We start from the raw sequence: 16,718 nt of genomic DNA, 5'->3' as shown, positions 1-16,718 counted from the left end.
TGGAGCCGAACAATTTTATTTTTCACAGCATGTTTTGCGCACAAATATGTTTGTGGTAAATGATATTTTCCCAGGAATATGTTCTGGTCAGTCCCTGAGACCGCAGACACTCCAAACACAAACATATGCTGACTGTAGGTCAGAGTCACAGACACCGGTTTAAACCATATATGGCCTTGTACGGTGTTTTGATGGCAAGGCTTATCAAACACATAGTGTTTCCAAATCCAGTGATCTAGAATGTCATAGATCAGGTTAATTGACTCCTAAAATAAACTTCCCACACAGCTGACAAGTGTTGCCTGAACCTAGTCTGTTTAGGAAATACTACAACAAGTAGGCACGCATATCCAATGAAAATTATACTTGTATTAATTCTGCAGTGGCGTAAAGACAGAATCAGTGAAAAGACATGCAAGACGTCACCTCTGACGTCATCAATAACGTCATCCCAAACGTAACACTGAAGCAGTACCTGGCATTCGTAGCAGTCGTCCATCACACAGCGTGTCGGACGTGACATTACACATGCAGTCCTCGGCCAGTTTGTCAACCTAGGGTTTCACATATTTAGCAAAGGGAGATCTTTTGTCGACCACACATTCACATCCAACTTTGATGGGTTGAGCGTACTTCTCCCATTCGTCCGTGATGTAGTGAACGCCATCTTTGATGATGGACATGCAGGTGTTCTGCTTCTTCCGCAACATCGTCATGTAGACCACAGTCTGGCGACACGATCCATGAGCTGGAAGAGTGAGTGAGTGAGTGAGAGAGAGAGTGGCTGGGTGAGTGGGTGGGTGGGTTGGTGAGTGAGTGAGTGATACCGATATTAATTCAACAAACGTCATTTGCCACAAGAATTCCATTCAGTACACAAGCATGAGCTGTTCAGTACGAAAGCCTAATGCTGCCACTATTGTAGCATAAAATATTTTTTTCAGAGACAATTCATCGAAGTAACGAGAACTGTCTTTGAAAAAAATTATTTCTTGCTACAAAAGTGGCAGCATTAGGCTTTCGTAGTTCAAAATTACACCTTTTCATTATCTTCAAGAAATATCTTTCTTGCATCTAGACGGGGCATATTTGCATTCGACATGTGTTCCAGAACGCGTTCTTGTCCGACTTTCAGAAACTTTCGGGCAAGAAATTCAGGAAATTGGCAGGGGGTGTCTCAGTCAGAACCGGACATTCACGTGACGTCAACCAGTAGCCTAAATTTATAACAATATCTCGCTGAGATATCATCTTTAACACGGATGTCCAAGTTAGATACAGTAACTCCGGGAGTACATGTCCTTAATTCCAAGTGCAAGGCAAAGTAACAACAAATGCCATGTTTCAAAATGGTGTAATGCGGACGTGGAGCAAACCAGTGACCATCATCCCTTGGGCCTGAAGCTCTGTCATATGTCCCCCAAGATGGATCTGGGGGAGTGTACCGAACTGGCAGACCATGCAATGGTAGGGATTAAGTGGGTGTGGTGGGGTATGGGTTAAAAGGGTTCTCACCTGTACCTCCCACATGCAGACATCCCTTACTGTCCGTGTTACACCAGACCTCATTGATGATCCTGGGGAAGCGGTCCGGCCCGAGGGTTGTGGTGTGGGCACATGTGGAACACATATGTAGGTAACCGTCATTAGTCTGCTCCCCCAAGTCTCTACAGTACTTCTGCTCCGTCCCCGAACCTATCAATCAAAGTAAGTAAAGAAACCCCCTGAACAAGTAAGAAACAGTAGAAATAGTATAGCTATATTCACGACTGCTGGACTCCACAAACGGGTTTCACACATTGTACAACTGTAGGGAATCGAATTTCAATCGCCGGCCCTCACATTCTATTAATCCAGTGGTCCCAGAGCCCCACATCCACACGTGAGTGAAGCAAAGCAGTGAACAAGCACATTTTGAGAGAAGAATCTTTGAAATACCGTTGCAAAAACGATAAGTCCTACCAAAAAGCATGACGACAGATTTGTTTTTTATCTTACGCTAAAAAATGTAGTCACTAGAAAGACTTGCTCATGTTCGTTTATTAAACGACCCTGCTACGAGATTTCAGCTGCTTTTACACTTTTTATCCTTAATTGTGCATAAAAATGATTAACAAACTGAATCTCTGTAGGTATTTCTTCTACATGTTCGTCAAAGAGTTTATATGCATAAGATATCAATACCAGAAACATACGAGTGAATACCCACCATCCGTGTTACGTCGAAAACGTTTTCTTTCTGGATACATGACCTTCGCCGGAAGTACCTGCGCGACTATGCGCAGTGGTATATTGACATTGATTTCACGCCATTTACCGGCGTTACTCATAATAAGGCTAGGACTAGTCTGTTCCTGTCCTCCTGATCTAAGATGGCCGGGATCTTTCTGACTCTTCGTTTTCAGAGTTTCCTCCCCTGCGTCCTTGACCTCAGTGTCTTCATGATTTGCACTCTACAAGATAGGAAATGTTTTGCATTTATTTAGGAGTGAATGGTTAGTTTTAGAATGAAAACACTATGAAAAGGAGATTTATTTTTCATTAAAGGAGTTCGCTGGTATCTGCACTATGATAAACTGCCTACCCCTCGTGTGTCTTTTAATAATTCCCAAAGACAGACACCATAACTTAAGATGCTTATGTTTGAGCCAAAAACAGTAAAATAAAGAATGTGAAATTTGACAAATATGTCCTCTCTTACAATGGTGTTTGTTTGATTTCGCGAGATAGTTAAATCATTTATATTTAGTGAGTGAGTTGGGTTGCACGCCCCTTTCAGCAATATTCCAGCAATATCACGACGGGGGACACCAGAAATGGGCTTCACACATTCTGTCCATATGGGGAATGGAACCCGAGCTTTCGGCGTGACGAACGAACACTTTAATCACTAGGCTACCCCACCGCCCTCATTCATATTTACAGAAACACCAGACTTGAACGTGGCATTTTCATCATTAGTGGAGCCAATATACGTTTTGTGGTCAGTTTAGTTTTGTCTGACAACGTCTAAGATATGGACACGTAGGAACTTCAGTTTCACCCTGTAAACTGTCCGGTTCAACAGCAGCTGCAGCAGAGACTTCGGCATGGTGGTCGTCGTGGTGCTGCTGGTGGAGTCAGGTATGCTCCGGCTGTAATACTGCCTGTACGCCTCCTCCAACTGACTGAGCAGTTCCCTCTTGGTCCTGGTGTAGTCCCACGCCCAGTCGTCTGGATGTCCGTCGAAGTCAGCATCCTGCATGAACAAGCTCATGGAAATTTATTCAGTTTCATACATACTGGGGGAAAACTAAGAAAGGTCCAGGTTTCTTCACAAACCTTGTATCGCACAGACTGTCAGGATCACTTGCGCTTTCTTGTTACGTGTTATTGTTTTCCTCAGAACAGTTGAGACTCCTTGGTCCCGGTTCTGTTATTCCGAAAACTTATTATTTCGAAACACCACCGACGATTTTACCTGAGAATACAAATTACTGTATTCATATATAGTAACGTGGTAAGACAGCAGTCAAAATACAAACGGAACCAAAAGTTAATGTATCTTTGTGGACCTAAATAATACTTTAATATGCATTAAATATGCAAACAAGTTCTTTAGATTACTCGTTTGTCAAGACGAAAATAGTTTGACGAATTTCCATATGATAAATATGTTTGACTTGACAGGAAGAAAGCATCGCATTTGAACAGAAAATAGAGTTCATCTCCCACTTCATGGGAGTTGCATAAATTACACGGACGATATTCTTTGCGAACATTTGCCCAACCACCAGTTGCTGCTTGGTGGTGATTATTTGCTCTGAGTCTTAAAATCAGGAAATAGATATGTTTTGGTAGAAAGAGATGTCTCTCAAATTCTATATTGATTCTTAAGATACGATAAAAAGAAGAATTGGTGCTCTCCATCATTAAAGCATGCCATTTCTGTAGAAATTGGTCTTTGGGGATCTGTTCGATCTTAACTCAGAGAAACTTAGTTGTACAGAGAAATGGATTGTAGAATATTTCAGTTAAACCACAATCATTTTGTGTCTTTCTTACAAATATTGTACAGAGAGATACATTGATTTCAGAACTAAGGTACAACATGATAGAAAAGATATTATATGACAGTTTAGCTTGGCGGTAGTTGGTTACCATTTTATGCCAAAAGTCCTGTCTTTTGTTTAATTTAACATACACCGGATATCGACCAAAGTCCGTATATGAAATAATCTGGAATTCAATTTCGAAGATCTGCAACAAATGTCATAAATATGTATTCTTTCAATTACCTTGACGTTTGTGAACCCCTAACCTTCACGTCCATAAATAAAATTGATCATCACATCGAAAGTGATAAGTTTATGTTACGTGATTTTTCCAAAAGACAAAACATGCCCTTTATACCTGCATTTACATGTGTTTTAATTGCATGAATAAATCTTCTATTACGGTGAAGAGAGATAGCAAGGCAACAATGGGAGGTCTACTACATAAAGAGGCTCAGCCCCACAGTAAAGTTTCAATTTAGATGACTTCGCAGGGCCTCTGCCTAAACCAACAACTTTAGTTTTGCATAATATGACAGATAAGTTCCATTCGTTACAATAACAGTAACTAACATCCAGATCATGATCAGATCGTCACTGAACAGGATTGTATTATCGGCGTACAATAATATCACTAATTGAAGCCAAAGAGTTACATAGAAATCTGAAAAGTGCCATAATTTTATACCCTGGCACCTAATTTTTACTAAGTAGGATGAAAGATCATTTATGAAGAAGGCGAAAAACTGAGGGGAGACATACTCTCCTTGTCTTATCCTTACGTGGGAAAAAGGTGACATCTTGTTTTTTAAAAGAATCGTTGATTTAATATCCTTGTAATATTTTGATAAGGGCGAGAAACCTGCCTGAAACTCCGTTAATAAATATTTTAGTCTTAAAGCAGTTCTCTAAACAGAATCAACTGCTTTAGAAAAGTCAATATACACACAATATTGTTTTTGTTTTGCAGTTTTGAAAACGCCGAATAATAATAACAGCTTACTGAAACAACTATGGATGCCACACTCTAGCTGTATGGATATTCCAGCTGTACTGAGGCGGCCAATCAAATGATCAACTGCATGAACACCTGTCTGCCTCACTCAGCATAATTCCAGCTACATAACGACGGTCTGTAAATAATCGAGTCTGGACCAGACAATACAGTGATCAACATCATGAGCATCGAGCTACGCAGATGAAATACGATGACGTGTGTCAACCAAGTCCACCTGACTACCCGATCAAACAAGCATGGGTTGATGAAGACCAGTTTTAACCAGGATCTTCACGGATTTGCAACACAGGTAGCAAACATCAACAACCAAGTCCACCGTAGTAAATGTAACCTTAAATGTCTCAATCACGCTCATGGCTGCTCGGGAATATGTCGTAATATCCCTATACACACACTGGACATAAACACCTACATTGAATACAAAAACAATATTATAGCCTGTTTGGACCAAAATCGGGCCGATGATTTGCAATCTAACTCAAAAACTAATAAAAATATAATAGTCAGTGAAACGTTGATCACTGTCAAAACATCAGACCAACTCTTTGATCTTTTGGCAGAACTAATGTCCTAAAAATACAAAAAAAAGTTTTTTTAACAAACTGTCGTTAAACTATTTACACAGTTCACGAAGGGGGAGTGCAAAGGGAGGAACAGCCAGAAGTGCGAGAAAAAATGGAGACTGCACAGCTCAGGTAAATGACAACGTAACTAGTGCACCTGCTCCACGTACACCTGCAATGTATCCTCTGAGCCAAACGGACATATTGTAATATTAACAACCAAATCACAAAACATTTACCTCATACATATCGTTTAGTGACAACATGTTAGGGAAGTTCTGCTCTGCCTCATCATCCGACGTCGCCATGTAGTCCTTGACGTAGTTGCCGCCGACGTCAGACAAGACTTGTTTCAGCTGGTCATCGGAAAGGTCGAGTCGCCGCATCTGCGTTTGTTGGCATGACAACGAACGGTTGACAATGGGGATGGGGGTAGGGCACTTCCCGGGGATAGGGGACGTTATAATGTCCCTCTCCGGTTTGACGTTGTTGAATATGAAGCCCGCGGCAGGTGTTGTGTGAGGAGACTTCTGAATGGTGGGGGCTGCATATTGCGTAGGGATCAGATAAAGGCCCGGAAACGAGTTGCCTAAAAATAAGGAATGAGTGAGTGAGTGTAGTTTTACGCCGCTTCTAGCAAAATCATGATTCATCAGAAATGGGCTTCACACACTGTATCCATGTAGGGAATTGAACCCGGTTCCTCGGCGTGATGAGCGAACACTTTAGCCACTAGTCTACTTCATCGCTCCTAAAACTATGGAACATTGCTGATCAGTAAGTATATGGTGGTATTCAAATAAACTTACGTGCAAAAACGTATGCACAACAATAAAACTAATCGTGTTTATGTATTTCATAATTATATCATACTTCAGTTTGAGACTGTAGACTTCAGAGCTTCTGCAACCATACCCAGCATCGTAACGTTTGCAATTTGCTTGCCCTGTCCTATGTGTAAAGGTATTGTCTTTCTAGTCCGCCAGGTTATGCAAGTTTATTGTAATCGATAATAGAATAATAAGCACAACATTTATTTTTGAAGATAAAAAAGATATAGCATTATCCCCCAATTTACTTTTTGGCATAAACAATGAATTTGATTGTTGAACCTAGACTCGACTATTTACAGACCGCAGCTGGAATATTGCTGAGTACGTTTAAGAAACGTTAATATGGCGTTATCGTTAAATCTAATTAGTTTCATTAAACAATTCGCTCATGAATAAAATCATTTTAATGGGCAAAAATTAACTAGGTTTTGCCAGATATGCATCATGAAATTTAAATTGCGTTTTTATTTAAATATTTCAGAATCCCTAAAGGAATCTGGATGAAGCTTTTCCGTTTGCTTGATGGTCCACGGATGTTTCTGACATTCTTTGCAACTAAGGGGTACAATGGTAGATTTGACAAGAAACAGACAAGTCTAAAATGTTATAGTGCGTTATACTAATAACCATGCCAATTGATTTTTCGTTCCTTCGACAGCCATTGTGCATATCACAGGATCACATTTTATGTGTTATGTTCTGAATTCTTCATACAGCTCATTACGCATGACATAATAAATATGGTTTTACGAAGCATCAGTAAATATAGAAAATGGATTTTACAAAATAAACCGATCGAAAGAATCTAAATTTCTGCATAACCACTTGGTTATATCATCAACAGATTTTTTGGAACATATTATGCACGGTAATTTCCCCTATCACTTACCTGTACTTGAAAGCTGCAACTTTGAGTATACGACATGGAGGAAGATGAGAATCGTCAACGCGTCCATCACATTCGTCTACTTAATACGCCTGCAGCAGAGAAACCCAGATAGAGGTATACTTTGGACTGGCTGTCAAATGACCTGCTGTAATAAAGCGTCTCCGTGCATGTGGGAAGGCTGAGATCAATTCCGTAATTTACTTCAAAGCAGCAACTGATTGGCCAGCTCTCGTTTGCGTCAGCGTGACAGAAACATTTTAACTCAATACGTGACAAACAGGTATTACATTTACTGTTGTGTCCACATCATCGTTGACGACAACGTGACAGTGAAACATTCTTGCATATGGTCATGTCGTACTGTCAATCTTCAGGGGACCTGTCATAACTCTGTCGACCTTATCTTCGTAATGCCTTGATATTTGTATGAGTGTTAAGGCTGCACTAGACCACCTGTTGTATTCGGGGCACGCCCAGACGTTAGGCGACTAGAACTGCCTACAGCGTTAAGAGTGTCTTATCCACGAAATGTTGATATTATGTGGGAGTATGGCAAAAGGAATTATCAGGATTAACTCGATATCGAATTCCCAGCAGATGTATCGTCTCTATGAATCAGTGGGGAAAGCGGACTTCCATGTGTTGATAAATATATATATATCTATAAATAGAACTATAAATAGTCTATCTTAACTGGGGGCGATGGGGCAGCCTAGCAGTTAAAGCTTACGCTCGTCGCGTCGAAGGCTCGTGTTCGATTGCCGACATGGGTACAGTGTGTGAAGGCCTTTTCTGGTGTCTCCCGCCGTGATATTGCTGGAATATTTCTGTAAGCGGAGTAAATCCCAAATCGCTCACTCACTGACTCACTGACTGACTGACTGACTGACTCACTCACTCACTCACTCACTCTCGCAACTTTGTTTCATCTGGACGTTGATGTAAGTTCTAGGCCAGAGCCATTTTGCTAATATGATATGCAGGGACGTGCATCGTATATTATTGTACCATGATACTCATGGTGACCATACGCCTTTTGACAAAATAAAAAAAAATCAAAAGTTTCACTTTAAAATATTTACACCCGAGCCCTCGCTAGATCCATGTCTCCTGCAAAGTATAACCTATTCGGAAATATTAAAGGAACATCGATGATTCAGCCCATTTGAAACCGACGAATGTTGCGGTTATTAGTATCTGTTATATGAAAACTACAAGCATGTATCGGGGCTGAAATTTCTAATCTGACTGGGATCAAACCCATACCTTTCTATCGGCGCCCCCGTAGGTGCCCATGTCCAGCTGAAGGTCATTTAACCAGTTTTATAACCTAAGTTGTCTTTGCAAAACACTCAAGACATATCAGTGTACAGAGGTGTTGCATTCAGACAGAAGTTATCACACAGAACCCATCTCGATCGTTGAATGTTATATTGATTTTTACTTTGCAAGAAACCAATGACGTCAAATACAAGTAGGTTTGAAATGTTTGATGGTTTGATGCACCTCGGTATTAGGAGAGGTAGGTGATATTCTTCATCTTGTGCACGAAATGTGGACTGCAACCCATCCACATGCTGACAGTCAGCTGACTAAAACGTGAATAAAGGTAAGATGCTATTCCTTGTTGAAGGATAGATAGATATGTCGGATTTTAAGGTTTTCTCATTGTGCCAGAGTTTATCATGAATACCACACATTGATCCAGTACAGTGACTCCGAGCCGACGGTGTTAAATCCCGTTGGTGCCTAGCTCCATTAACAAACACCGTCTTCCAGTCTCTTTTTGATACAGCGATCATGAAATCAACAACCCGTTTTCGTACAGACAATAATTTCTAAAATAATAATTGTCTGATTGAGACTGGCACGACGATACATCGAACAAGACCGAACTTAAATGTGTAATCGAGAGTGGCAAATAAATGTATACTCCAGTCTTCGATATGATTTTTTCAGATCTTTTCTCCATCATAGATTTCCTTAGGAAATCCAAGGAGAGCAATTATAAACATTCCGTATAATGATATCTTAGCTATTTCTAGGGGTGTGACGATACAGAAAATTCACGATACGATATGTATCGCGATATCTTGGAACGATGCATATTCACATCGCGATGTGCTATCTTTAGTTATTGTATTTCAAAATGTATATTATGATATCAAGTAACCATGTAAAGTTTTACATAAGTGTCAATTCCTTATGAAAATTAACAATTTCAAGGTCAACGATAGTTATCATGATACGAAAAACGTATCGATGTGTTTATCGTCCGACACAATATCACGATTATCGATACTACGATACATCGTATATCTAGAAATATATCTACCGGCATTCCAGCACACAATCATACTTTCTGGTGTACGGTAAACGCAAGTATTCAACGCAGCTCATTGCGGTGCCAACGACGACTGTCATCCGTTCCCCCTGTTACTCAAATCGACGCCAATACAACCACTACTATGACGTGTGCATGAGAGTCTCCAATTTGGAGGACAACAGACTCTTATCCCTCAAATTCATCACTTCACTTTGTTTCATCCAGACGTGTTAAACCTGCTTCTCATTTGACATAAAGTCGCTAAAAAGCAGTGGCACAGGAACTTGGTACTTACCCTAACTTGTCTCTTTCTACGTGTATATGAACCGCTTTACCCCATAGCAAGTTGAACTGTTGACGTTGGGCCCCTCACACAGAAGGCAGGGAGCGGACTCCAACCCATGGGTTCATAGGGGTGAGAACTGGGAAGTGGCTTGCTGATAGGGTTCGAGATAAATGTCTGTATGGTTGTACGTTCAGACATCTTTGTAATAAAGTATGACTTTATAATACAAATATGTTTATAGTTGTACGTTTGGCAGTGTGGTCATTTATATTGACTATGGTTTACAAGTACCTATAAGGTACGTATAAACAGTTATCTAATAGATGTTGATTATTATATATGAATATATATGTGTATGTTTGTACGTATAAACAGTTATCTAATAGGTGTTGATTATATTATATAAATATGTGTATATAAATATGTTAAAGTACCTGTAAGGTACGTATAAACAGTTATCCAATAGGTGTTGATTATATTATATAAATATGTGTATGTTTGTAAGTATAAACAGTTACCTAATAGGGGTTGATTATATTATATAAATACGTGTATGTTTGTACGTATAAACAGTTATCAACAAAAGATTGACTACATCATACATATACGTACGTTTGTACGTTTACATAGGTATCTAACTGGTGCTGACTATGTTATGTTAATATGTTTATAGTTTCACGTTTATACAGTTGTCGAAAAGGGGTTGACTATATTATATAAATGCCTGCATGGTTGAACGTTTAAACAATTAATTATAAGATGTTGACCATATTATATAAATAGCTTAATGTGTGTGGTTGCACGTTGTGACAGCTTGGTAATAGGTGCTGACAATATTACATAAATATCTGTGTGGTTGAACTTTTAAACAGTCTGCAAATAGGTACTGACGATGTCATATAAATTCCTCTTGTACGGATGCACGTTTCGTCGGCATGGTGGAAGGTGTTGACAGTATTAGATAAATATGCGTCGGACTGAACGTTTAAAACGCTTAGTAAAGAGTCAGCCAAGATTAAATAAGTGTACAGTTGTACGTTTAGGCAGCCTGGTAGAATATACATGTAGTCACTTCTTGGTGACAGGCGTTAAATGGATGGTGTAATATGAGGATTTGGCAGGACAGCATTGACCTTTTACATATAATTACTTTGTACATTTCTTCAATGCTAATGTCTTAAACTTTCCATGTCTGTTACATAACAATAAGGACGTCGACACTTGTACCAATAAGGACACTTGTAAGAATAAGGAATCTTGTAACAATAAGGACACTTGTAGACATGAACAGCTGAACCAGTGTCCTCTAGGTCGGGAATATGTAAAAGTATTTGGACTGATATGTGTCCTCAAACAACATGTTTCCTTTTGCCTAAATCACAGCACAAAACTACATTATCGATTCAATTTTGTTACTATCACTGATACATAGCATTCGAGACGAATGAAGTATACCACCAGAGAGTATTTGCACATCTGTGATTAAGGGATGGTGGGGGGTTGCTAAAGTTTTAGATCATCACACCGAAGACATTGATTCGGGTACAACGTGTGAAGCTCCTTTCTGGTGTCCCCTGCCATGATTTTGGTGTAAAAGTGCTTTAAAAACGGCGTAAAACTAAATTCACACACTCACTGATTTCTGAACATCCAGAGAAAGTACACTGTCTGTGTACGCATGTTTCAACAATGGACATTATATGAAACTTCGTCCAATAAGTGCCAATAAGTCTCAGAGGTTTCTCTTCACACATTCCATAATATCGAACATTAATAAGTGATTGACGTCAACTATACGAATGCAATATGTTTCCATATATCCACACAATATACAAAATTAAGTCTTTCTTCGTGGACTACTCCCAGACTAAGATCAGGACGCTGCTTTGCAGCAATCATAAATGTCTCACAAGTGAAATGTCTTAATTTCTTTCAAATTATTTTGTGCATTTTGGCCCAGAGTAATTTCTTCGATATTTAACGATAGATATCAAGTTAACGGTTATCGATCTCTATGATCTATATTCTGCTTATAATCACTTCGTAGTAATCCTAAGAGGTATTGTTCTTGTATTACATACAACTTGCGTCAAATATCAAGGGTTGTTACTGCTTTAATACATTAATTGAACTTCCTTGTTGAAAAAAGACGAAAAAAACAATCCCTCCACGTGTCTACTGTGTAATGGAGTACATAACTGTACATACACGTTTTACATCCATATATCAATTTGCAAGGTGAAAGGTTTTCGTAAGACCGATTAAAGAATGGAAGTGGAGGTATCAAGGGTATCAGCTGGTCCCAAACCCAGTACGCCTAAAAATGTAAAAAGTCTAGAAAATGTGACAAGTCTGGATTTTCCACATTCTCTTCCCACAGAGGTTACTTCTCATATCTTCATACGAACCTCTGTTCTAATACGGTCATATTTCTCATAAAATCCCCCAGCGGCAAAAAATGTCAGCAGATTTATCTCCCTTTTTCTGTCCAATCAGAACACGTGTTACATCGACTTAGATTCAACTTGACAAATGCAAGCAATGTGGTGAAACAAAAATGACATGACTGAGTTCTGTCTAGAAGAAACATTTGAGTATCGCGCTCGGGAAGAGGTTGTAGTTTTCACGATGCATCCGGAAATTACCGAGATCTTTCGAACGATCACTTTTGAAGCAAGGTCGCTGACTGCTCTACTAAATCTGATTGCCTCCAATCACGAGTCCTGAACACTCATACCATGAAAGGGTCGTATTAGAGCAGAGGTTAGGTAGGAAGATGTGACAAGTAACCACTGTGGGAAGTGAATGGATTTTCCACGGCTTCAGAAGAAAGTCCCAGGGCTTCCTTTCATTATATTTTATTCTGTTTTACTCTGAGCTTTTTTCAACCTTCACAACTGCATTCTGCTCTTCCCGTACACGCACAAGCACGCACATCATATCTCACTCTTCAAATATACTCGCAAACATATCAGCACTCATATCAACTCACAATATCACAACACTATTCTTAAAGAAATACACAACAGGTCAAATGATTACAATGACATTTGTATACTATTTGCACTGAAGATGAAATAATCAAAAACATTCATTGAAAGCACAAATCAACAAGTCAATAATTATCATTGTACCCCTACATATGCTGTCACCGTATGTAGGGGTTGAGACAGTTCAGTATTTAGTGGTATATTAAGGGTCCTTCCCCTGCACGTAAGTCGTTTAACACTTTGGCGTACATGACACTGTGATCCCTGCTGATCTGATCAGTCCGTGCAGCCTTACTGGCAGAGCATGGCACGCTCCCCAGACACACAGATGTCAGTTCAAATACATAAGGGGCATGTCAGGGTCGACCCCTCATGATCGGCGGTACAGCCTTACAGGTGTGGCACCTACCCTGGACATTGAATACAAAAAAACACAACGTGCATGGTGTGTATGCCGCATACAGAATATATAGGTTTCACACACACAAGATGTGTTGACAGGGCTGTTTTACAGTTACTTGATACACCACACTATCACTATACACTACACATGAATACTGTCTGAATATTATTACTACACCAGCATACTAGCTTAGGGACATTCCCAAATCACATTACTAGCTTCAACAGTAATATTACACATATTTCATCTATGTTAATGTTACGTATTTTAAGGTGAATACTAAATCTCAATACATATACAAACAATTCACTGACCTATTCTCATTAAAAGATAACATACAATCATAATACTCACAGTACTCACAATGCAGAGTGAAAACAGTCAGCCTCACACACATAGTTGCCAACTCACAACTTTCAAATCAAACCTTATATACCCGCAAGCTACTTGATTGACTCCAAGCCCACTACCCCGTCACATACGCACACCTCAGACACAAACAATAGCTCACCGTTTACATCATCGCCCTTGCTCACAAGTCTTCACTCCAAACAGGTTACACTTCAAATATAACACCCAACATTCATTATGACAATTGTGAGACCCATGAAGGTCCCGGAGTAGAATAGGCCTTCAGCAGCCCATGCTTGCCATAAAAGGCGACTAACGGGATCGGGTGGTCTGGCTAACTGACTTGGTTGACACATGTCATAGGTTCTCAACTGCGCAGATCGATGTTCATGTTGTTGGTCACTGGATTGTCTGGTCCAGAATCGATTATTTACAGACCTCCGCCATATAGCTGGAATATTGCTGAGTGGGGCGTAAAACTAAACTCACTCACTCAATAAGTGTACACCTGACAGTGGTCAGATTTGCTGACGTATATGATACATGCCCATGATGCCAATCACTGGGCTATCTGGTCCAGACTCGATTATTTACAGACCTCCGCCATATAGCTGGAATATTGCTGAGTGGGGCGTAAAACTAAACTCACTCACTCAATAAGTGTACACCTGACAGTGGTCAGATTTGCTGACGTATTTGATACATGCCCATGATGCCAATCACTGGGCTATCTGGTCCAGACTCGATTATTTACAGACCTCCGCCATATAGCTGGAATATTGCTGAGTGGGGCGTAAAACTAAACTCACTCACTCAATAAGTGTACACCTGACAGTGGTCAGATTTGCTGACGTATTTGATACATGCCCATGATGCCAATCACTGGGCTATCTGGTCCAGACTCGATTATTTACAGACCTCCGCCATATAGCTGGAATATTGCTGAGTGGGGCGTAAAACTAAACTCACTCACTCAATAAGTGTACACCTGACAGTGGTCAGATTTGCTGACGTATTTGATACATGCCCATGATGCCAATCACTGGGCTATCTGGTCCAGACTCGATTATTTACAGACCTCCGCCATATAGCTGGAATATTGCTGAGTGGGGCGTAAAACTAAACTCACTCACTCAATAAGTGTACACCTGACAGTGGTCAGATTTGCTGACGTATTTGATACATGCCCATGATGCCAATCACTGGGCTATCTGGTCCAGACTCGATTATTTACAGACCTCCGCCATATAGCTGGAATATTGCTGAGTGGGGCGTAAAACTAAACTCACTCACTCAATAAGTGTACACCTGACAGTGGTCAGATTTGCTGACGTATTTGATACATGCCCATGATGCCAATCACTGGGCTATCTGGTCCAGACTCGATTATTTACAGACCTCCGCCATATAGCTGGAATATTGCTGAGTGGGGCGTAAAACTAAACTCACTCACTCAATAAGTGTACACCTGACAGTGGTCAGATTTGCTGACGTATTTGATACATGCCCATGATGCCAATCACTGGGCTATCTGGTCCAGACTCGATTATTTACAGACCTCCGCCATATAGCTGGAATATTGCTGAGTGGGGCGTAAAACTAAACTCACTCACTCAATAAGTGTACACCTGACAGTATTTGATACATGCCCATGATGCCAATCACTGGGCTATCTGGTCCAGACTCGATTATTTACAGACCTCCGCCATATAGCTGGAATATTGCTGAGTGGGGCGTAAAACTAAACTCACTCACTCAATAAGTGTACACCTGACAGTGGTCAGATTTGCTGACGTATTTGATACATGCCCATGATGCCAATCACTGGGCTATCTGGTCCAGACTCGATTATTTACAGACCTCCGCCATATAGCTGGAATATTGCTGAGTGGGGCGTAAAACTAAACTCACTCACTCAATAAGTGTACACCTGACAGTGGTCAGATTTGCTGACGTATATGATACATGCCCATGATGCCAATCACTGGGCTGTCTGGTCCAGACTCGATTATTTACAGACCTCCGCCATATAGCTGGAATATTGCTGAGTGGGGCGTAAAACTAAACTCACTCACTCAATAAGTGTACACCTGACAGTGGTCAGATTTGCTGACGTATATGATACATGCCCATGATGCCAATCACTGGGCTATCTGGTATAGACTCGATTATTTACAGACCTCCGCCATATAGCTGGAATATTGCTGAGTGGGGCGTAAAACTAAACTCACTCACTCAATAAGTGTACACCTGACAGTGGTCAGATTTGCTGACGTATTTGATACATGCCCATGATGCCAATCACTGGGCTAGCTGGTCCAGACTCGATTATTTACAGACCTCCGCCATATAGCTGGAATATTGCTGAGTGGGGCGTAAAACTAAACTCACTCACTCAATAAGTGTACACCTGACAGTGGTCAGATTTGCTGACGTATATGATACATGCCCATGATGCCAATCACTGGGCTATCTGGTCCAGACTCGATTATTTACAGACCTCCGCCATATAGCTGGAATATTGCTGAGTGGGGCGTAAAACTAAACTCACTCACTCAATAAGTGTACACCTGACAGTGGTCAGATTTGCTGACGTATTTGATACATGCCCATGATGCCAATCACTGGGCTATCTGGTCCAGACTCGATTATTTACAGACCTCCGCCATATAGCTGGAATATTGCTGAGTGGGGCGTAAAACTAAACTCACTCATTCAATAAGTGTACACCTGACAGTGGTCAGATTTGCTGACGTATTTGATACATGCCCATGATGCCAATCACTGGGATATCTGGTCCAGACTCGATTATTTACAGACCTCCGCCATATAGCTGGAATATTGCGGAATGGGGCGTAAAACTAAACTCACTCACTCAATAAGTGTACACCTGACAGTGGTCAGATTTGCTGACGTATTTGATACATGCCCATGATGCCAATCACTGGGCTATCTGGTCCAGACTCGATTATTTACAGACCTCCGCCATATAGCTGGAATATTGCTGAGTGGGGCGTAAAACTAA

General features: G+C 40.5%; 1 protein-coding gene across 1 annotated transcript; it reads right to left on the bottom strand.

Moving 5' to 3' along the window:
* On the bottom strand, nt 1–7,656 carry LOC137265257 (uncharacterized). Its single transcript, XM_067800612.1, has 6 exons — nt 7,338–7,656; nt 5,855–6,204; nt 3,044–3,238; nt 2,210–2,453; nt 1,516–1,695; nt 1–748 (listed from the first exon to the last, which is right to left on the bottom strand). The coding sequence occupies exons 1-6, from the start codon at nt 7,402–7,404 to the stop codon at nt 555–557; spliced, it is 1,230 nt and encodes a 409-aa protein (XP_067656713.1). The 5' UTR covers nt 7,405–7,656; the 3' UTR covers nt 1–554.
* Between the last annotated feature and the right edge of the window lie 9,062 nt (nt 7,657–16,718).

Source organism: Haliotis asinina, chromosome 15 (genome assembly GCF_037392515.1).
Source record: "Haliotis asinina isolate JCU_RB_2024 chromosome 15, JCU_Hal_asi_v2, whole genome shotgun sequence".
NCBI lineage: Eukaryota > Metazoa > Mollusca > Gastropoda > Lepetellida > Haliotidae > Haliotis > Haliotis asinina.
The sequence above is the reverse complement of the archived record's forward strand: the minus strand, read 5'-3'. Positions and strand labels throughout refer to the sequence as shown.